The sequence below is a fragment of the Dioscorea cayenensis genome, chromosome 19, assembly GCF_009730915.1.
Source record: "Dioscorea cayenensis subsp. rotundata cultivar TDr96_F1 chromosome 19, TDr96_F1_v2_PseudoChromosome.rev07_lg8_w22 25.fasta, whole genome shotgun sequence".
Classification (NCBI taxonomy): Eukaryota; Viridiplantae; Streptophyta; class Magnoliopsida; order Dioscoreales; family Dioscoreaceae; genus Dioscorea; species Dioscorea cayenensis.
The window spans coordinates 7,069,227-7,091,824 of record NC_052489.1 but is presented as its reverse complement, the minus strand read 5'-3'; the positions used below and the strand labels follow the sequence as shown (position 1 = coordinate 7,091,824).

Below are 22,598 nucleotides of genomic sequence, written 5' to 3'. Positions count from 1 at the left end.
CATACCTAAATACTATTACCTACGGGGCGTTCTCTACGTTTGGCTCTACAATTTTTTTTCGTAGATGATAAGTTTTACCTACGATTTTAATATATTTCCCTACAAATGTTTACCGTAGACATTAGTCAAGTTTCTTGTAGTGTTATAACCTCCTCAAAAACTAATATTTTTTAAAATTCTCATATTAATTTTTAGAGATGTTTGGCCTCACAAACTAAACATTTTTACTTTTTAGAAAGTCAATATTAAAATTAATATGTTTTGCAAAAAAGAAAAAAAAAAAAGGTTTTGAAGGCCAACAATAAATTTATATATATCCTGTGGTGATTATGAGTGGCTCAAAACAATATGCACTAGAGAAATCAGTTTGCCGGTTCAACACCAAAATGAAGAAACAATATTAATTAAGAAACTAATACCATAACTTCTGCATGCTGGCAAAGAATTTACATTCAATATCAGGATCAAAATTATTGTAGAAACTTTGTCCAAGCCCTTACTAGAAACTGTCTACAAAGTACAGTAGGAAACAAAACATTGACATTCGACACTCATACAAACAAACCCATGTCATGCAACAGCTTCTTTTTCTTCTTCTTCTTCTTCATGGAGAAGCATTTCATCAAAATGCCACACTCCTGCAAAACAACATATACCAAATTAACCCATGTCATATCATTAATTTACTGAGAAAATTTTTATTGAATTTGCTGCAGAGTAAAATTTTTTTTAATGATTCTAATTACCATGCCCTTTGCCCACCCTTCTCCTAAACCACTACTCCTAAATGAACTAACAATTCAGCATAACTAAAACAATCACATTCCAAGCTAAATATCAAAATCACAAATATAGAACCCCAAGTTCTTCTTCATTAACTTTAAAAATTAATTTTAATATTGACCTTAAAAAATGTTTACATTCTACATTAACCAAATCTTGTTTGTTATATACAAGAAACATGAGCAAACAGCTGGCTTATACAATTCGAGGAGAGTTCTCTATCAATGAAGACCAGAAACTCAGCCTCATATCTTATCAGCAACTAAGGTTTTTTGTATATCAATTAGATGTGAGTTCTCTACAAATGATGAGTACCCATCATCAGGCTTGACCAACTAAAGAGAATTAAACGAAATAGCCTAAAACATGAACATTTGCATTCAACATAATTCTCAAGTAAACCTTGTCCAAAATCATAGCATTGCCACTCAAAAATCAAACTACGGATAGGGTTAGATCAATTAAAGAAAGCTACCTCCAACCATAGGATTACCTTGAAATTTGTGAAATGAATCATTCTCACATCCTTGGGGCCTCAATTACTTTCTCTTTCTTCCACACCATCCTATCATGATGAATTGCCCGTGTCTAATTTATCATGCTCTTCATGAAGTTCATCCTCGAACTCCACATATGATCAAGTATTTTACTATTCAACTATTGGTTGCAAATGGATCATATTCATATCCTTACATAAAAGATCTTTATAGAATAAATCTAACCTCAAACACCCAATTCAATATAACAAATGATCACTAGAGCAAACTTTTTCTTGATGTACATTAGTTTTTAGCTTATGCTATCCACATTAGACCTCTTGACACATGGACATTCTACCCACCAAAGAAATGCAACCATTTCAAAGAAAACTTAGAAGTCTATGACATGCAATTTGTACAAATTGCAAAAGCATTGTATCAAAATGGCATCTTAATTAACTAAACTAGCTACATATTGGCTAAAAAACCATGATCAACTAATTACTTGGCCAATATTTTGGCCAAGTATTACCAAAAATGTTAAAACTTCATTACTGAGTTTGACGTGCAACTTATAACTGGATGCTATTCTAATAGAAATTGACCAAGTGTTTAATGATTAAGAGAAAATGAAAATGTATAGAGATCCCCAATACTTCTCAATTAAATGCCAATAAAATAAAATGCACCAGAAGCTCTAACCTCACTCCGCACATCTGTAAGAGCTGTTTCAAAAGATAAAACTCGTACTTTCGCCAATTGAGACTTGTAAAATGCATGCATTGGGGATAGCAAACTTTAATATCAGACACTAGCCCTTAACACACTTGCCGGATATCACATGGCAAGATAGAAGTAACTCAGTATGCGGTTTTTTCCCTAATGTCATCGGTAATTATAAAAAGATACACTTCACATTGCATTCCAATCTATTGCATAGTTTTGGAGCTATAAGGAGAGAGTTGAGGATTTTAGCTTTATGATGAGTTAGTTCTCTAGTGAGCTGCTTGGCTTGGTTGAACTAAAGTATAAAAAATCAAAGATTTTTTGAAATTGTAATTACAATGTTACAAGTGTAGAAACTTGTTGGGAAGAAAAGAAATTTTCAGTCATCTCCCAGTTCTCCAGATATATATCTCTTACTAAACTATGTTGAGTATATGGGCTACATATCTTATCCTAAACATATTGCATACTGTATCATTTTGTAACCCAAGAATGTCCCTTGCTTCACGTCTAAAAAAAAACTTTTGAAAAGAAAATTCAGAAAAGAGTTATCTTCAGAAGGAAAAAAGCTCCAATTTGAAGCATCCCTAAGATGCTAAGGGACTTAAAAAGAAATCTTGCCAAATTATGCTAAATACCACTCTTATAATCACATGAGATTATGAATACAACATGCATTTTTGTAATTTAGAAACCTTTCGCCAAATACTACACTTAGGAAAAGAGGGATCTAGAAAGGTAGCTTCTTATTTGCAACTAATGGAGCTATGCATTATTGTAGCCATAAAATGTTGCTTTATATTGAACATTACCTCATTAAATAATGATAGAATTCTTAATACATGTTTGAATAGAATGTCATCCAACAAACATTATCTACTTCAACCCCAATATAATTAAATGTCACATGGTGTGATTATACATACAAAGGTTGTTGACTTTATTTCAATAGTCTATCAATGCCCACATATCAATGTTTGATCTCAACTGATATACATTTTACATGAGAATGGTATCTGAGCACCTTAGCATATAACATTCATAGGCAATAGAGGACACTTTGGAGATTTAAGTTTTGCTCTAACTTTATATTCAACAAACAATGGATCCATTTACACTAACTGTCAACAATAATTTCAAACAATATACTGCAATAGTTGTTTCTCCCAAATCAACCACATGCCCCTAGCCATTAATTTTATTGAGGAAAGCCATTCGTTGAACTTTTTGGCTAAGCATATAATTGCCAATATACTACTCATTGTTAAATACCATGTTTACATTCAAAGGATCACTATTATGAATTAATCCAAATGACTTAGGATAGTAAATTAATTAAAGCTAGATCCAATTTTTCTGCATATATTGTTTGTCAGATAATTGAACTTTGTGAAAGAACCAAATAAAGTTGCATTCAAAGAAAACAATATAAAGTCATAATTATGATAAGATATGCATTTTCCATACCTAAAAAAAATTTAGTCATTGATCATGGTGTAAGTAGGATCATGGAGCATTAATCAAATCATTTAAATCCTAGAAAGGAAAAAGCCGAAAGGTTCAGAGGTTTGAGAGCATATGGGCGGAGAACTTGAGCGCATCCTTCAAATTATTCGAATCCTTGAAAAGAGAAACTCAGGATCCATCAACACCGTTGAAGAATTAGGGTTTTGGATAGAGGGAAAAGAAGGATTAGGAGAGATCGATGGTGCAAACCAGAGCGCTGTAGAATGCCTTGTGTTGGATGCCGGCGATGCCTTCAACCAGCCTTCGCCTTCGACGCCGGCATTGAGCACCCTCTTGCACGAGGCCGTTGATGACGCGTTGATGGAAATCAGCCGATAAAGAAAAGGTGATTTTTATTTTTTATTTTTTATATTTTAACACTAAGAGAGGTGGTTGTTGTAAACCGGATCTAAAAAATGGGTGATAATTTTTCAAACCAACCATTTGAGCCGGTTTTCTAAAACCGGCTCAACTTTTTATCTCTAAAGCCATAAATTGGTGTAGTGCCCATACAATTTTGCAGGTATTTACCCCACCCATCAAGGGTATTTTCTTTTTATGGGCACCCATTGGGTCTGGGTTTAATTACCATCCTTGATGAATACTTTGTTATGTCTTTTGGCTTATACAACACTCAATTACCTTTCAAGTCATAATAAACACCATTTTTCCCTCTTGCCTCCTTATATTTATCTTGGTGATATAATGATTTATAGCCCCAGTTGGACGATTCATCTTGAAAATGTTGGTAAAGCTTTGGATGTCTTACAACAACACAAGTTCTTCGCCAAACTTAGCAAATGTGCTTTCAGTCCTCGTGAATTGGAGTACTTGGGCTATATCGTTACTCAAGAAGTAAAGTAAGACCAATATAAAATTAAAGATGTATTAGAATGGCCAAGACCTACTAACATTTTTGAGTTGTGTGATTTTTTAGGCCTAATAGGTTATTACATGGAGTTTGTACGCCACTACAGAATCCTTCCCTATCAACTTACCAATTTATTAAAAAACGGACAATTCAGATGGAGCGATGAAGTTGGAGTAGCTTTTAAGGACCTCAAGCAGGTCATGACTACAAATCCCAACATTTGTTATGCCAAATTTCATTATTCCTTTCTTTGTTGAAACAAATGCTTCTGGATAGGGGATTGGTACAACTCAAACTCAAGAAGGCAAGCCAATTGTCTTCATGAACTGAACCTTGGGGCCGTCCAAGAAATCGTGGTCCACATATGCTTGAGAGATGCTTGCAATTGTCCATACAATACAAACTTACCTCATGGGTAGAAAATCCTTTATCCAAATAGACTAACGAAGCCTTAAATCTTTTGTTGAGCAACATATGCTTATGTCAAAGCAATAAAAGTGGGTCACAAAATTGTTTGGGTACAATTATGAAATCATTTACAAACCAAGCGAGCAAAATTCAGCAGCTGTATATGCAAAAAGGCAAGATAACTATTAAAAATCCATAGATTCCCTATACCTGGAGTGGAGGGCTGATATGTTATAAGAACTGGTAGTAAAACCTCCCAAGTCTCACATCATTAAGCTATTAATTTTTGTAGGAATTCCATAACTCTCCATTCATTGGGCATTCGGGCACATTGCAAACTTATAAGAGCCTTACTCAATAATTTTATTGGCCTTCCATGCATTGGATTAGTGAGAATATGTTATTCTTATGAGGTGTGGTTTGTTCTTATCTAAAAGAGAATCTCAACCTATCATTGAATCTCTCTCAACTCATTGGATGAGGTTTTGTGGCTTATTTATTTTTATAAAAAATAAATAAATAAATAAATAAAATTTTCCCAAAGTATTCATGAATTCCTCATTTCTAACTGTGTCCTTATATTTTGACTTTTGTTAGATGAGAAATGGATTAAAAAATTTTGTAAATCTTATAAATAAACACAAAAACTTTGCTTACAGAAGAAAATAATTTTAGAGGTGGCACCTCTCATTGTCAATCATTTAAAAGATATATTATTACTATCTATTACTTTTCCAAGAGAAGGAAACTATCTTTGTCACCAAGTTATAAGCTTATTATATGTGGCAGCCATCCTCATCCAATGTTTTTCCCTTATATCAGACAAAAAGGTATGTGAGAGAATTTTCATTATTTCAGACTTTCAAATTAAATTAGCATTATTACAAAATCTTTAAATTGTTTCAATTCATCATATAATCTGAACATTATTAAATTTTGTAGTGCATATTTAGCAATTTAATGCAACTGCTGTTTTCTTTGTTTTAAGTCTAGAAGAGAGTATTTTGCCAAATCTTTATCTCACAATATCAGTTCCAAGAAATGTTACTTTCTCTTATGCTTTGTTGCTTATAACAAATAGATAAATGTTAATGAAATAATATTTATGTATTCTACTCAACATGGATTGGGCAAATATATATATATATATATGTATTCCACTCAACATGGATTGGGCAAACATTCTTCTGAATAAGTTCAAGCCTTTACTTGTAAGTAAAGCCACATCATATATATAACATTGATGGTTGAGACAAAAAGAAAGTGATGATATACTATGAATGGTCTTCAAATTTTTTTTCATTAATTCTTTTTTGAGAAAACAACAGCATATCCTTGAAATCATTTAGATGACTACCATTTATAGCGAAAAATTTTCAATTTTATAGAACCCACTTTATAATCTGCTTTGATTGTTCATAGAAAATAGGGTTTTTTTATTCTGTATGACATATGCAAACATTGGATTATTTCTAGAATATCTTAAGCACACGTCACAGTTACTTGCACAATAAAATAATACTTTCAAATATGAAATAACCAAATAACATAACTCTTTATTAAAATTCACCCTTACAATTTTAAAAGTCACATATAACTCCCAAAAATCTTTTGTGGCCAATTGTAGATTTTAGGCATTTAGACAGAATTATGAAAATAAATAAAATAGTTAAGATAGTGATAACAAAGATAACACTCATCTAGTACCAGTTTTAGACATAATAAAGAATATAAAAAAAAAATCACAAAACATGTCATTTTAATAACTAGAGTCAACAAACACCAGCCGTGAAAAATTCATTTTCTAGAGGGATATACAACACAGTTGTTTCTTTTTTTTTTATTTATAAATAAACAGACACACACACATAAAATAATTAAGAGTTGGACTATTCAATCACAGCTAAACCTGAGGTTGTTTCCATTCATTTATAGACTTAGCAACACAGGCATGTAATAACTTGAAGGAAATAACATTCAACAAAAATTGATATCATGGCAATAATTAATTAAATTTATGCATCAATGTTCGTTCAAAGGAACAGAAAGTTGAAAATAAAAATCCATTTAGCAAATATTAGAGCCAACGATGAAAAGTAGAAACTGAATTATGTGCACAAACTCCATTAGAAAACAAAATGTTCAATGAAAGCTTGACCATCTGAGAGAAACAGGGTTCAGCCAGAACAGAATTATGGTATGGAAAAGTCATTAAATTTAAAGGGATGCTTGTGTTTATAACTTTCCAAGAACTCATACCCTTACTTGACAACAAGAGTAGTCTTGGTTATCATCCATCTTGACATATCCTCACCCTTCGGAATGAAGCTGGAACAAGTTTGTGAATAAATAGTGTTTCAGAATTAAAACTAACATCGATGGTAATTCTGTTAATATCTCCAAACCAACTGTCAAAACTTACTTTTCATCTTCGTGAGCAATCTTGAAAACATTTACTTGTCACCGTCATTTTCGGTCTTATCTTCATTTTGCTTTTGTTGTGGCTAGACATACAATAAATATTACAAGATAATTATAATGACATTGCATGAAAGCTTCACCTCAAGTAGAATACAACAGTTTCATCATTGAGCACTCCTTAACTAGAAGTAAAGTAATCCTCATCAAAAGAATAATATTAATTTATATATACTACTGTGTCCCATGTTAAAAATACACTCACACTTATAATAAGGTTTATTTGTGGTTTTGGATCTTAAAAAGATTAACTTCAAAATAATTATGAAATGAACTCTTATGACTTACGAGAGACACAGAAAAGTATAATGTTAAAAAGTGGACTATAAGAGAAAAATAAGTTTAATAGAGAAAGAAAAGAAATATAAGCAAGAACCAACAAAATCTAGTGAATGGTCGTGGATATTATGATAGGACATCCTAGCCAGAGTTATATCACTCTACCATAGCGGGCCAAAAAAAAGATAGTGAACCAAATTTTTGAAGGGCACATAATCTTTAATCTTGATTTTTTTTTTCTTAAAAAAAAGATTAAAAAAAAAGAAGCTACAAGACCCTGATAAGACCAACTTGTGAAGCTTAAAAAAGGATTGAACATGATCCTAATCTATGGACTTTGCATAAATGATAGGGAAGATGCCACCAATATAACAAAAATGTAACAAAAACACCAACCTCTGATTGACCTTGCAAAGATGCCAACAAATCCTTCATCGAAGGGTCATTAGGATCGACACCAGGGAGCTGTACGGGGTATAATGGTCATCAGATGTACAAATACTAAACTATAATTCAAAAGAACTAAAAAGCCGAGCTGGCACTAAACATATTCATAAGCTGAGGTATGTAATATACCGAGTTAAGAATGGATGAAACAAATGATTGGTCCTCTAGCACCTTGCTCATCTCAGTCTGAGTCGGCATGTCTTCTACATCACCCTTTGACAAAGACAATTGAAGGGCTGCATGGAGCAAATAAAATGCAGCACTGTTAACCGACCGAGATATCCATAACCATACAAGGTAGAATTTGCAAAGACAATATGTATATATATATAATATTTAATCATTAAAAGGAAGGTATGCAATTCTCTATATGAGGGCGCATTTGTGATTTGACCAACATACACTACTGAACTGGTCAGAAATCACATCATTATTAGTATTATGCTCTCTTCTGTGGACCACTAACTACTGTGATAGCAAATGGATTCCTCGAGACCATTCTACTGTGATAGTGTGATGTTTAACATCATTCAACCTTTTAGCATTTGCAAACATCAGTTTATGTAAAACAATAGATTGTTTCTTTTATGTCGTTTTATCTCCAGGTTAAAATAAATGTGTTGATCCCTATAAATGCAGGTAAGAATTTTATGGCATCTTCCAATTGGCTGTGTTACCACAGGAAAATGGCCTATAACAGAGTTTTGTGCATAAACTCAAGGAAAAGCATCCTAATGAGAAGTGATGCACCCATATGGTAAAGATTGATCCAGCACAGTAATAATTAAGAGTCATGATATGATTACCGATATAAAAGCTTCATAAAAGTCAAGAGACTTTGATAGATGAAGATGATTAATCTTTCCACCACAGCATTTTGCTTGCTTTACTTTTACATACAATGTCCTCTTTGACAGCAGATGGTTTATCAATTTAGGACTTAAGGAAAAGGTCCAACAACATCAATTTTGTTATTAATAAATAACACCAAATTCCTAAGTGCTTGAAATTTCACTTCATTGTCATAGTTTGAAGCATACTACTGAGCATGATTTGAGAAACAGATTCAAGTTAGGCATTACAAGGACCACCACCACCAAAAATAATAATAATAATAAAAAGATAAATATAAAAATAATAACCACAACAAGGACACATATACGAAGGAAAGAATAAAATCAATTAAAACAATAATCAATTTTATTCAGGAAGACAAAAAAATAAATTAATTACACAATAAGTGGAACAGAAACACATCTTAGATCTTTCCATATAATCAAATCCAAATTGGTTTCCCAGCTAAATTGCAAAATTAATAATATCGATTTTATGCCATATGTAATATCAGATACCACCTTATATGGTATAATTAATTGAGCTTGACCTTTTAGATTATCAATAAATCACTATTTTCGGAAGAATTAATGTATCATAACACTAAAATTTCAATTACATGTTGGTGCAATGAGAAGCCCAAGTATGAGCTCAAGATTGATGGAAAAGCATAACCTAGTGAATCTCTCCATACTGAACACTAGAAATTCTGATCTTACCAACTAAATTGAAACATCAAAATCATTTCTTTTGCTATAAATTTAAAATTTGTTCCATTATGATCCATTATACCCAGCATTGCTAGAAGAAAACCATTTAATTAAATTTTGGTATAGCTATCTAATTACAAAATTCAGTTTCCCCCATATTAAACCTACAAACACAAAACTTAGTGACAACTGATGATATAAAGGCATAATAACATTGGCAATAGAGAGAACATTAAAAAAAAAAAAAAGTAAATACTAACCAGCAGACAACTCTGGATCATCCGTAGCAGCATCTGACATATCAGTATCTGGCATAATTGAACCACAAGACTTAGCATCATCCATAGACATCGCAAGTGCTTGCTCTAGCAATGCAGCCTCATCTTCCTATTATTGTATGTAAAAGAAATTGACAAATTAATAATTTCTGTAGAAGTCTTAGATTCATCTTAATTAAATAAAAAAGAAACATCAAATCCAGCACTAATATACATAAAATGATTAGAAAACAAAAATTGTTTGAAGTCCTTCCTGTATTACAGGTGATTAAAATAATGTAGATGGGGGAATTTCATAGATGAGTCAAATTCAATATCACATGTCCATAAAAGCAAATTAGAATTTTCACTGCTTGGGGAGTTGGAACCACCAAATGGCAATCTACTCCTAATATAGTACATCTTTATCGGCAAAGGATCAAAATGATAAATGCCATTAATTTCTAATACAGACTAAAATTTAAGAACTACTGAACTTCTAAAGAGGCTTCCCTGATGTATTATTACCTCTTGTAGGATCCAAACATGTGAATCTTAAGTTCTGAATCAGGCTCCATACCTCAATTATTCCATTTTCTATTATATGAAAGATCAATGCACACCTTCGATTCTATTATGGCATGTGAAGTTTCTTAGAAGTTAAACATGACTATCAGATAAGCTATTGGAAGTTGAACATGACTGTCAAATAAGCTATTAGAAGTTGAAACATAGGCCACATAGTCTGGAGGAGAACCATGCTAAAACAGAGGCATCTAAACAAGCCTGATGATCTGTTTCATTCTTCTATTAAAAAAGACAGTACAGAAACCAGTAACATGGCAGCAGCACACAGTAGCAACACCAGGTCTAGGAAGATTAAGAGCATCCAACTTGAACCTACATAATGAGAGCTTCCTTTTATTTAAACTAAAAAGCACACATCCTTCCCTAAGGTATGAATCAGAAAAGTTTCTACCTTAAACAAGTAAATTCACTATAATCTTCGCTGCCACAATAGATTTAAAAAAATACACTACGTCAAAATCAATCCCTTGAAGAGCTGCAAACAACATAGGTTGACCCAAGAAAAACTTTTAATAAAAAATTTGCAGATCTAAGACTACGAAAAGAGTGCTAATTCAAAGGAGATTCCTAACCATTAGTAAAACCTATTTCCAGAAGGTAAACAAGATGTTCTTGTAACCTAAGTTTTGGTTCTTCAAGTTATAGGTTGACATATATACAGAGACACCACAAAAATACAAACTAAATTGCCATCTCAAGAAAGTTGCATGTTACTTATGCAACCCCTTATATCAGCTTATTTTGTATGCCCCACAGAAATCCAAATAGCCTTATTTATACTCTCAAATTATTGCTGAGCAGGAGTATCTTATCAGATCAAGGGCCACAAACAAGAAATCTGTGTGGGATCAACAAAATGGCTATTCTAACCTTCACTCCCTGCTAGTACACTCGACAAAATTAGATATATTGTTCAGATAACTCTTAAAGTATCTCTGAAAGTGGATAGGAAGCATATTGAATCTGTGGCCCCTCTAAAGCCTATTAAACACTAGCTCAAACCTTTAAAAAATAAAATAAAATAAAATAACGTTGAAAAAACCTAGTGGAGAATAGAGATAAGATTTTGGAAATTATAAAAAGCCCCCAAAACTCTATTGAATTATTCACGATCTTATTCAGAGAAGTATCTTCCTTTTAAACTTATTTTCTTTTGACTTATGTCTAACATTTCGTAGATTTAGAATAAGTTGTTGAAATTAGTATATTAGATTCGATTTACCAAAACCTGAAAGAGTAAAGGATGGAGAATTTTCTTCTAAATCAATTTAACTTTTCATAGACTTAATATAAGTTGTTCAAATTCACATGTTAGGTTCAGTTTACCAAAAACCTGAAAGAGTAAGGGATGGAGATTTTTCCTCAAAATAAATTGTTATAATTTCAAATCAGTTAATCTAATATACCTTCCCCTTCTATATAGAAAGTTGTGGTTTAAAGAGCTCAAAGCATACACTAATACACAGAGCTAGAGACCTTAGGAAATCCAATAACAAACTTCTAAGAAATTCAAACTCAAATACCATGCCCAAATTAATCAGGTTCAAGATCATGAAAGGACAGGTTGAATTTCTACATTTTCTATGAATCTATGATTATTACTAATATTGTTATTGTAATTGTAGTTGTCATTATCATTGTTATGATTAAGATACTCATAACAACCATTACTATTACATGTTTCAGGAAGAATCATTGGCAGGGTATCATTAAGTGGGTAAATCCCAGAATATGTAACAAAGGGCTTGCATTAAATCTTCACTATACTTGATAATAGATGGCATTCCATATGTTTGAATAGGTAAATGGTCATTGTAAGATAAATGACTCCTTACTTGGTTCAAGAAGGTGATCAAATGGTTGATGGTCACATGCTTGAATCTAAATTATCATAAAATTAGTGTTAAAACAAGAGCCATCTCATCCGTGAGGAACAGTGAGTGGTGATGTTAACCTAAAATGGATTAAAAGAGTGATCTGCATAGCGTTAACATTCTTGATCCTATATAGGTGTAAAACTAGTATGACACTCATCAACATGCCTTCATGTGTGATAAATGACGTTAAGTTTTTGAACATGTAAAAAAGGTGGCTGATAGCCATCAACACTACAATCTTCACTGAAACATAAATTTTGAGAAAGAGCTATAATCAAGAATTTAGTTCTATCAAGTTGGTACATAAATTCCACCAAATCCTAGATTGGGTTTAGCCCAATTTAATAACAAAACAATAAAAGACTAAATAAAAGTCATGTGCTAATCCAAAAGAGTAGATATAAAAAGTGACAATCTCAGGGAAATAAGATAAGTGAGAGAAAACAGACCGTTTGGTCATGCATTTTGTGATCAGCTGCAATTGTTGAATTGCTAACTGCTTCAGCCATAGATGCATCCTGAGAGCTCGATGCTGACTCATTGCCTTTCTCTTGGTTATCAGCGTCCTCCGCAGCCTTTTTAGCAGCGGCTTCCTGCCTCGCCCTTTCCTCTTCCATTGAAACTCTAAGTGCAAGAGCAAGTTCAGGATCTAGGTTAGGATCCACTCCAAAGTCAAAGGCATTTGTACCAACTGCAGATGCAGCAGCTGCAGCAGCAGCAAAGCCACTTCCACTATTCCCATCTCCAGAAATTACAGGTGTGCTGCAAATGTTAAAAAATAATGAGCATTTGAATGTAAATCACACAATTGAAATACATATAGATGGCATGTATTTTAGACCGATAACTCAAACTTGCCTTAGAAGTACGTCTGAAAGAGCATTGGGACCAGGAGGAACATGAACTATGTGACTGCTATCATTATTGTTTGCTGCAGCAAGAAGAGCCTCCAACTTTTCAGGTTTGCTATCATCAGATTCTCCAAAATCAACAATATCAAGAGTGACATTGTTCTTTTTTAACTTTTTCCCGATCACCTCTAACGCCTTCTTATCGTATTTGATTGGACTAGTACATTGAGAAAATGCAAATAAAATTGCAAATAAATAAGTAACAATATGTGCTAATAAGATAAGTAAAATCCCTATAAACATTACCTTCCAGCAAAAACTATGATCCGTTGTTGCTGTTGTTTATTTTGGCGATGCTTAAGTGCCAATTGAGCAACCTGGATTCCCGCAGTCAAGTTCATCTCACCACCAATTTCTAACCCTGCATACAGAATAAAGCGTCACATTATAAATTTGAGAAAGAACCAACAAAAAAATTTAAAAGTGAATACTATAATCATTACATTTTCAAAGTCAGAAAACAAGTCGGAATGGTTGAAAATCCAAGCTGAATTTACTACAGGTTAGTTCAAGTACAATTAAGTTAATTTGAGAGAAATGAAGTCCAGCTATATTAACCTAAACTGGGTTTTTGGTTATAACACCCTCCCATATTAGTTTATTGCGGATAACTCCAAGCTGTATGACTGCTTCCTTTTCAGATCCTTTTGAGAAACCCCCATCATGACTATGTTATTTTTATAGAGAGAAGACCAACAACTATGGTCAATTTACAAGAAAGAAATTACGACACCAAAATACATTGGGTAAATTACAAAAAATCTGTTCAGGCTATCAGTAAGTTTTTAAAATTTATTACTGTGTCACTGAAGTCACAGATAAATGCATACAAGTTCCTTGGCAAAGGTTGAGTTAAACAATCAAATTAACACATAGATCACCAACAAAATTTACTTTTAAAGACAACTATGCAATAGATTATCTAAATTTTTTCGTAAGTTACATGACTGCCACATCAAAATTAAATCAGAACTCTGCGATAGTACATATATTATAATATGACGAGCTGCAATACTTTGATAGGAAAGAGAATTTAAATTTAGTTAGATGGAAAAGGAAGACAGTGAAATTTGAGGCCATGGGAAGAAGTAAGTGGATTGAAGGAAGTTAAGGCGATGGATAATTTTCCATAAGCTATAACAATTAATTAAAAACCAACATGAAAAGAACATTAGATGTTTCTCTATGTGAAAGAGAAAAAAAAAGTAATGAAAGGAACTTTCAAAAGAAAATTCACAAGAGCAGGGCTTTTACTGAATAAGATAGAGAATTCTCCTCAAATAAATCTTGGGGAAGAACATGAAAATGTTAGTTCAACCTGACATGTGATTAGAACTTTTGATTTTATACATCCATTCAATTTTAAATTAGCTCAGGTCTATTAGGTTCCCTTAACAAGGTAGCCAAATCGAGATTCGAATCGTGAATCAAAATTCTAAATTTGCGAATCGAGAATCATGAATCGAATCATAAGATTCGGTTCAACATTTCAAAATCATATATATATATATATATAACATGATTTATCAAAAAATAAAAAAATAAATACTAAGTCATGCATTAAACATAAAATAGTTTGGAAGACATTTTCTTAGTTTGGGATCCTGTTTTAAGCTTGGAAGACATTTTCAAACATTAAGCAAACCTATATATATTTAAAAAAAAATGTTAGTTATTTCAAAAATTGTTCAGATTTAAAAATTAATAAAATGATAAAAAATATTTCTTTCCTTAATAAGATTTTTAAGATAACAAATTAATTTGATATTAAAATTTTAAAAGAAAGCACTATCTTTTAATTAATCTTTGAATTTGTTTTTTGATAACAAATTTAAAGATTAATTAAATAATAGCTGATTTTTTTTTTTTTTTTAATTCAAAACTTGTATTAACTAGGAATCGTTAATCTTCTCAATTCATATCGATTCAACCGATTCGGGACGATTCTAGATCAATTTGGATTCTTTTATAAGATTCGAACCGATACGGATGAAAAATGATATGAATCGTACGATTCTAACTACACTATCCCTTAAGCTAAAAATCTAATACCAAGTCAACTATAGTTCAATTTGACAAAAGTCTCAAATGAAAGAAAAACCAATGGTTTTGGACAACTTGAACTGAAGACCAATTTTATTCAAATTTTCAGGCTTATCTTTGGTTACTTGCACGACACTGTATATTGCTTCACTCACTAATACTATAAGCAGTGAAGCTTTATGGCAAAAAAGTTAATCAAAATCTAATTGATGGAGAAATGGTTGTGATTTAACTAATTCACAAGTTGGTGAGACAATATGAAAAAGATCAAGAAGACCCACCAAAAAAATGAACCAGTGAAAACAATAGTATACAAATGAAATTTTAGATAAGCCCCAAGTTGGTCCTAAAAGAAACTAGGAACATATGCCTGCTGAGGATTTCATCTATAATTGTTATAAATTAAAAAGAAAAAATCAGGACAGAAGATACCCAATTGGATTACTGTGTAAACCAATTACTTTTAGAAGAAAGAGCTAAGCTGCTTACTATCTTCTTCGATTTTTTTGTAATATTTTTTAAGCCGACAAATTTAAAAGATGATAATAAGCAGCTTACCACTTTCTACAATCTTTCATGAGAATTAGTCATCTTCAGTTCTTCTCACATGCACAATTTCCAATACTTTCCCATTTAAAAAAGATTTTTAGGGCATGACTATTGATTTATATAGTGATCTTAATTAATTCAGAAAATTATATTGGCCTATTTCATAGAATCACAAAAAGTTTGATGAATTATCCCATTGATGAGCACTCCAAGTATGGAACCATCTGTACACTGGTACAATCAATTTATGACTGAATTGGGCTATAAGAAATTAATGATTCGTCATAAATTAATATTCCCATCTTATATAACGCCCTGAATAAATGATGTAACTCAAAGCAACCATATTGTATGAGAAAGTAGTCTATCTACTCTAAAGAAATTGATAATTAGCTAATAGAACTTTCAATGTGAAACATATAATGGCCATGTGCATCTTTCTTGACATATAATAACAGTGTCTTTTATACAAGCACATGCAAGCAGGAGAAGGAGGATTGAATAAAAATAATAATTTTTATGATTAAAAGAGTATATTCTATCATATATTTGAAATTTTCCTCAACAACAAAAGAAAAAATAAAATCCATAATTATTAAAAACTTCATCTATGGAACTGAAGAAAACCTTAAATTGAAAGGGCACATAAAAACACAAACATCCACTACTAATGCCATCTCAAATTCTTGTCCATCTTAGCATTAAATGCTGTCCCAACAAAATTTCAAATTCTTAGGAGAAATTAAACCACTAAAGAAAACAATAACACAAACACTTAGAGAGGTATGAGAAATTGCCAACAGATGAGATGACCTTGATTTTCTTTCTGTCTTTCTAGTTTTTGTCCATCATCAGAACATAAATACTACAGGAATTGATATTATTATCTAAGGATCATGACCAAAAACCAATGTTTCTATGGGAAAAGAATATCCTTTGATTTCACAAAGGGTAATATTCCACGGCAGAGAAACAAGACATGGCGGCCTTAGCTTCCGCTCAGAGTCAACAGTACGGTACATAATGAGCATAAAATGAGTAAAGTTCACTTGATGTCTAGTGGTCATTATATGCAGGATAAGAATATAAAAATAGCCATGCCATTGGTTCTTTGGCTCTTCTCAGAACATCATAATCGAAATTGAATTTCAGAAAAAATGGAAAATAAGCCATAGGTATTGCAAATCAAACCAATCGTTCATGCAGCTTAACAAAAATAAATTTAGATTCAACCTTTACAATGCAGAATTTGGAAATAATAAATCCATCCAAATTTCTATATCCATTTTGAGCACAGGATTGTTAGTGCAATACATACAGGAGGTTAGAACACCTACAATAATAAAACCACTCAAATTCTCATTTTAGTCATCTTAAGAACAAAAGTACACATAACCATCAATCAGTAATAGATTGACCCTAATAAAAGCAGTTCAACCTCCTTCAGCGATGCTTTTATACCACTACTTATGTGCTGCCACCAAGAAGATTTAGTCAACCAGGGCAATATGGCTCTCTAGCAAAACTCAAATAACCATAGCACTAAAAGCTTCCAATAGAATTGCACTGCCACAATTTTCTTTAATTTGATTATATTGTACCCACAAAAAATTTCTTTCTCAATATTTCATTAATAGAAAAGTAAGTATACACAATGTAATAGGATATGCAGCATTTTCACTAGGTATGTAGTTTAAGTCACAAGGTAATTCAAATTACAGCATTCTGGGGAAGTCTTGGGTGCTTGCAATATTCTCTAATATACCTTGACTAAGCGCGATTCATAAATGTTGCATTTCAGAAACTTATTCCTTTAAACAGATTTTTGTTTAAATCTAAAAGGAAAATATCAAGTAAAATTGTGATCTGGTAAAAATTCTCATTGCTGACGAAGTCAATAATCAACAGGCAAGACCATGACCCTAGCTAAAGATAACAAATAACATGACAAAAAAGATAACAGGAAGTTCATGACACCTTTATAGGACATCAATCTTGAAAACAAAGTCTAACACTTACACTAAAAACAAAAATACATCAACTGAACCAAGCGTCCGCATTCACAAATAAATTTTAGGAGCAACCAAACCAACACATCTCAGAAGATCATATCTATTGACCGAGTTATACAATCTTAAGGTTTAACCATCTTCAAGAAGATAACCGCAAGAAAACATCAAAAGGAAAATATCAAGTAAAATTGTGATACGATAAAAATTCTCATTGCTGACGAAGTCAATAATCAACAGCCAAGACCCTGACCCTAGCTAAAGATAACCAACAACATGACAAAAAAGATAACAGGAAGTTCATGACACCTTTATAGGACATCAATCTTGAAAACAAAGTCTAACACTTACACTAAAAAAAAAATACATCAACTGAACCAAGAGTCCACATTCACAAATAAATTTTTACCCTAAACCCTAAATAACATATATTGGTTGTATTTGTAAAAATTAAAACTTTTAAAAAATGGTGTACGGACTAATCAAAATAATGAGACTGACTACATAAGGGCCATGGATTGTTTTGGCTACAAGGCTGAAAACACATCATTGGCACAGATAATCCAGTTATTCAGCAATGCAAAAGTTATCCAAGCCCTGGCTATGCTACAGTAAAGCTCAATTCTAATTCTAATTTAGTTATGCATCACCCAACTTGAATGTAAAAAGTAAAGTTGATTCGTTGAGGTGATGCATTCAATCATTACCTAGGAGCGACCAAACCAACACATCTCAGAAGATCATATCTATTGACCGACCGAGTTATACAATCTCAAGGTTTAACCATCTTCAGGAAGACAACCGCAACAAAACATCAAATCCAGACAAAAAAAAACAAAACAAAACAAAACAAAAGGAAGGGGGACCAAACCAACACATCTCAGAAGATCATATCTATTGACCGAGTTATACAATCTCAAGGTTTAACCATCTTCAGGAAGACAACCGCAACAAAACATCAAATCCAGAGGGCGGGGGGGGCAAAAAAATGCAGACTTTCATAAAGAATTAGGAAAATTTTGAAAATGTAAATACTAAATTTTTTAAGAGCAAAATAAAATCCTACCATGCATGGAAGCTAAGATCTTTCCCAGATCACTGGTTGGAGTGACAAGAACTCGCACACCCTTCCCGGCCATTGTCAGCACTCCGACAGTATTCTCTGGATTCGACTGCAAAACAACCAGTCCTCATTCCCATTCAGAATCAAAACCTACAAGACTACAACCAAAACCCAAATACAAGACAAATCCAACACATCACAGCAAAAACATCACCAAACCCTAAATTTTCACAAATCAATCAAGGAAAACAGTAATTTCGTACCTGAGTCTTAGCTCCACAGATGATATTAACAGCATCGGCCTGGGCCTGGAGCCGGCTGGGCGAGTAATCCCCGTTCCTCATCCATTCCGAATTATCGATACAAATCACAGTTGCCTGCGATAACACCAAGAATATCAATCAAAATCACAGAATATAAGCGAGGAATCAAAGGATTAGGGTTTGAAGGGATTGAAGCGGACCTCCAGCACCATGTTGACAAACCGCAGGCGGGAGCAAGACGAAGCGTGACTATGGGATATTTGGGATCGTTCGGAACAATAATAGCATTTCAGGAAAACAGGAAGGACTTTTGTATTCAACACCCTCTTTTAGCAGTTATTTGTACGCACGTCCCTACTTTGATGATATTTCAAATTAATATAATTAGATAAAAAGTTTTACAATATATTTATCAATAAAAAATATTCCTAGTGTTGCCTTTGCTTCAGGTCAAATTGGATAAGTAGCTTATCAAATGAGATTTCTCAAAAATAAATCTAAAAAAAATAATAATATTTATTTGATTTTGGAATTTTTTTTCAAAAATTAGAAACTTTAGAAGCACCAATAAGCTTGTGTTTGGATTACAGTAATGGTTATCTTTCTTGGGGGAATCATTACTTTGGGTGATGGATACATGTTGAGAAAAATCTTGCTAGGCTTTGTACATGTATTCATTGTCCTTAAAGGGTCATTTGGTTCGCAGTAATATAAAAAGATTATCACGTATTTCGTGGTAATCTGAAAATATTACCATGTTTGGCATTGCATTAGTGGTAATCTGGATAGTAATATCACATTATCAACTTATAAATATTATTAAAAAAAATTGGTAATCCTATTACCAACAAATTTGGTCTATCTTGGATTACCGTGGTAATCTTATAATTTTTTTATATTTTAGTAAATTGATTACCATTACAACCAAACACGGCAATGAACTATTCCCGGTAATAAAAGTTCCTAACCAAACATGGTTATATCAAATTACCGCAATATTTCCAACGATATAACATTCCTACTCATATTACTATGGTAATCTTGTTATGTGGTAATATGTCATTACCACGAACCAAATGGCACCTAAGGAATTATGCCACAACAATGTTACTGATGAGTTTGCAACATATTCCTTCAGGATATACAAAGCCAAATAGGATTTCTAGACAATAATTCTAGAAACCCACCCAAAAACGTTTCAAAGAAGTTATATATAATTTTTAGAATGTTAGCCAATATTTATAGAAATTAAATTGTTGCTCCTCCAAGAGTTGCGCTTTTTCCTTTTGGAATTGGTGCAACGCTTCATAATCATTGTTTCTCAAAAGTTGTAACTTTTTCTGAATTGTTGCTCTTCAAATGTTGCAACATTTGAAATATAAAACTAATCATTATCAATAACTATAACTGATAAATACAATCTTTTTCTTTTTTTTTAATAAATCAAATAGATATTATTAATAACATATAATAATTAATTAAATTTAAAAGAGAAGATTATCCAAAATCCAAGTTATTGTTTTGAATAAAAATTTAATCATACTTCTTTCATATATTTATCTAATATAATATAACTAACTATTCTAACAATCCCCCACTTAGGACTTGTTTGCCATTGTTGCGAAATCTTTATTTTTGTTGCCAATTCCAAGTTTTGGAAACAAAATAAAGATAACACGTTTGGCAAGTTATTTTTGTTTTTAAAAATTTTGAAAACAACATCCATGTTTTCTAAAAAAGTGAAAACACAATTTTTATGTTTTCAACTATTTTGAAAATGTTTCCAAAATATTAACCTAACCCATTAAAGACATTAAGTTACTATTTTTTTCTCATAAGCATTAATGATTTAGACAAACGATCCAAGATCTTCAACTCTCTTTTTTCTTCAAAATTTTTTTCTTGGTTTTTCCGATCTCAAAATTTATTTTCTCCCATTTTTATAGATTTATTTGTATTTTTTTTAAAACGGTTAAGAAATTAAAAATAAAGATTGTTAGAGATTTGAGATTTTTCTTGTGAAATCTCCTTTAATTTTTTCTTTTTAAAATTTTCTTAATTTTCACAAAAAATCTATATATCATGTGTTCCTTTTTTGTCACTAATACAAATTTATAAAAATTTGGCATCTCATTATTTTTATATTTTTTTAAAAAAATATATTAAAAAAAAACCTTTGTTTACTAATACAACTTAATTTTGTGTACTAATACAAAAAATTATAAAAATTATATTAATATAAATTAAGATAATAATACAAATTTTACAATTTTTATTTTGTGTGTGTGCTTTTTGCTTTCCCAAACATACGGTATCCAAATATATTTTTGTTTTCAAAAAATTAGTAACAAAACAAAAACAAAACAAAAGTGAAACAAAAACAAAACAAAAATAAAAAACAGAAAAACAAAAACAATGTCAAACAACCCCTTAATTAGTGATATTATAATAAAACATATTTAGTTTAATGCCTATAGAAGGTGTCTTTCAACTTAAACCTACTATTAGTATAAACATTTCAAAATCTTGTCGAAATTAAAAGGTAATATAATATTAAACCATAATTTCTGACAAGATCGGAAATATTATACACATTAAACTAATTCTCTTCCTTAACACGTTCACCTTGAGCTTTAGCACCATATTATGGCCTTGTGCTACCTCGTGATTCATAAACACTTGCAAAATTTATTATATATAGATATTTCAAAATTTTGATAGAAGCGGCACCACTTCTTGTATTTATATAGGTGAAGCTCCTTTAAGTCCTTCATTTGGACTTCCTTGTTCTTGTTATGAACACAAAACTTCATTAAGAGTAATGAATACCCAACCTCTTTTTCTTAAGCACTAACTTGTGCTTGATGCATGTCACAACTATAACTTGTTATTACCCTTTAAACAATTAGTATTACTAAGTAATAAGAAAGGTGGGGTTCTCATTAATAGTGACAAATTTTAAATGGTTTAAGACCCATTTGCGGTTGTAGTGCCTTTGATTGCATCCCTCGAGAGTCCTTTGGTTAATGGGTTAGCTAAATTAATTTTTGATCTAACATAAACAACTGTTATGATACCATCAGATATTAGTTGTCTAATAAATTCATGTCTTAAAGCAATATGTCTAGATTTACCATTGTAAATCTTATTAAAAGCTCGAGATATGGTAGCTTCACTATCACAGTACAAAGAGATTGTTGGCATTGGTTGTAGCCACAACTTTATATCCAATAACAAATTTCTTAACCATTCAGCCTCTTTGCCTGCTGCTGATAAAGCAATAAATTCTGATTCCATGGTGGAATGTGTAATACAGGTTTGTTTCTTAGAAGCCCATGAAATTACTCCTCCACCTAAAGTGAAAATCCAACCAGATGTCGATTTATTATCGTAAACACTAGTTATTTAACTAGCATCACTATAACCTTCTAGTACAGCAGGGTATTTGTTATAAAACAAGGCAAATGACTTTGTCCTTTTCAGATAACCAAGTATTCTTCCAATAGCTCTCCAATGA

The 22,598-nt window shown here is 31.9% G+C and overlaps 1 protein-coding gene and 1 long non-coding RNA gene across 3 annotated transcripts; both read right to left on the bottom strand.

Moving 5' to 3' along the window:
* Positions 1-387: 387 nt before the first annotated feature.
* On the bottom strand, positions 388-5,179 carry LOC120283701. Its single transcript, XR_005543318.1, has 2 exons — positions 4,984-5,179; positions 388-638 (listed from the first exon to the last, which is right to left on the bottom strand). It is a non-coding gene; the product is annotated as an uncharacterized LOC120283701 (long non-coding RNA).
* A 1,643-nt stretch (positions 5,180-6,822) lies between these two features.
* LOC120250704 (26S proteasome non-ATPase regulatory subunit 4 homolog) lies at positions 6,823-19,374 on the bottom strand. Of its 2 annotated transcripts, XM_039259538.1 has the most exons (11): positions 19,282-19,374; positions 19,082-19,195; positions 18,822-18,927; positions 13,401-13,515; positions 13,102-13,311; positions 12,693-13,005; positions 9,782-9,908; positions 8,107-8,213; positions 7,927-7,995; positions 7,196-7,277; positions 6,823-7,101 (listed from the first exon to the last, which is right to left on the bottom strand). In XM_039259538.1, exons 1-10 carry the CDS (start codon positions 19,291-19,293, stop codon positions 7,227-7,229), a joined length of 1,224 nt encoding a protein of 407 aa, XP_039115472.1. In that variant the 5' UTR covers positions 19,294-19,374; the 3' UTR covers positions 6,823-7,101; positions 7,196-7,226. The 2 variants fall into 2 exon arrangements, with proteins under 2 accessions (XP_039115472.1, XP_039115473.1); XM_039259539.1 differs by lacking the exon at positions 19,282-19,374 and having other exon boundaries at positions 18,822-18,976.
* Positions 19,375-22,598: the final 3,224 nt, after the last annotated feature.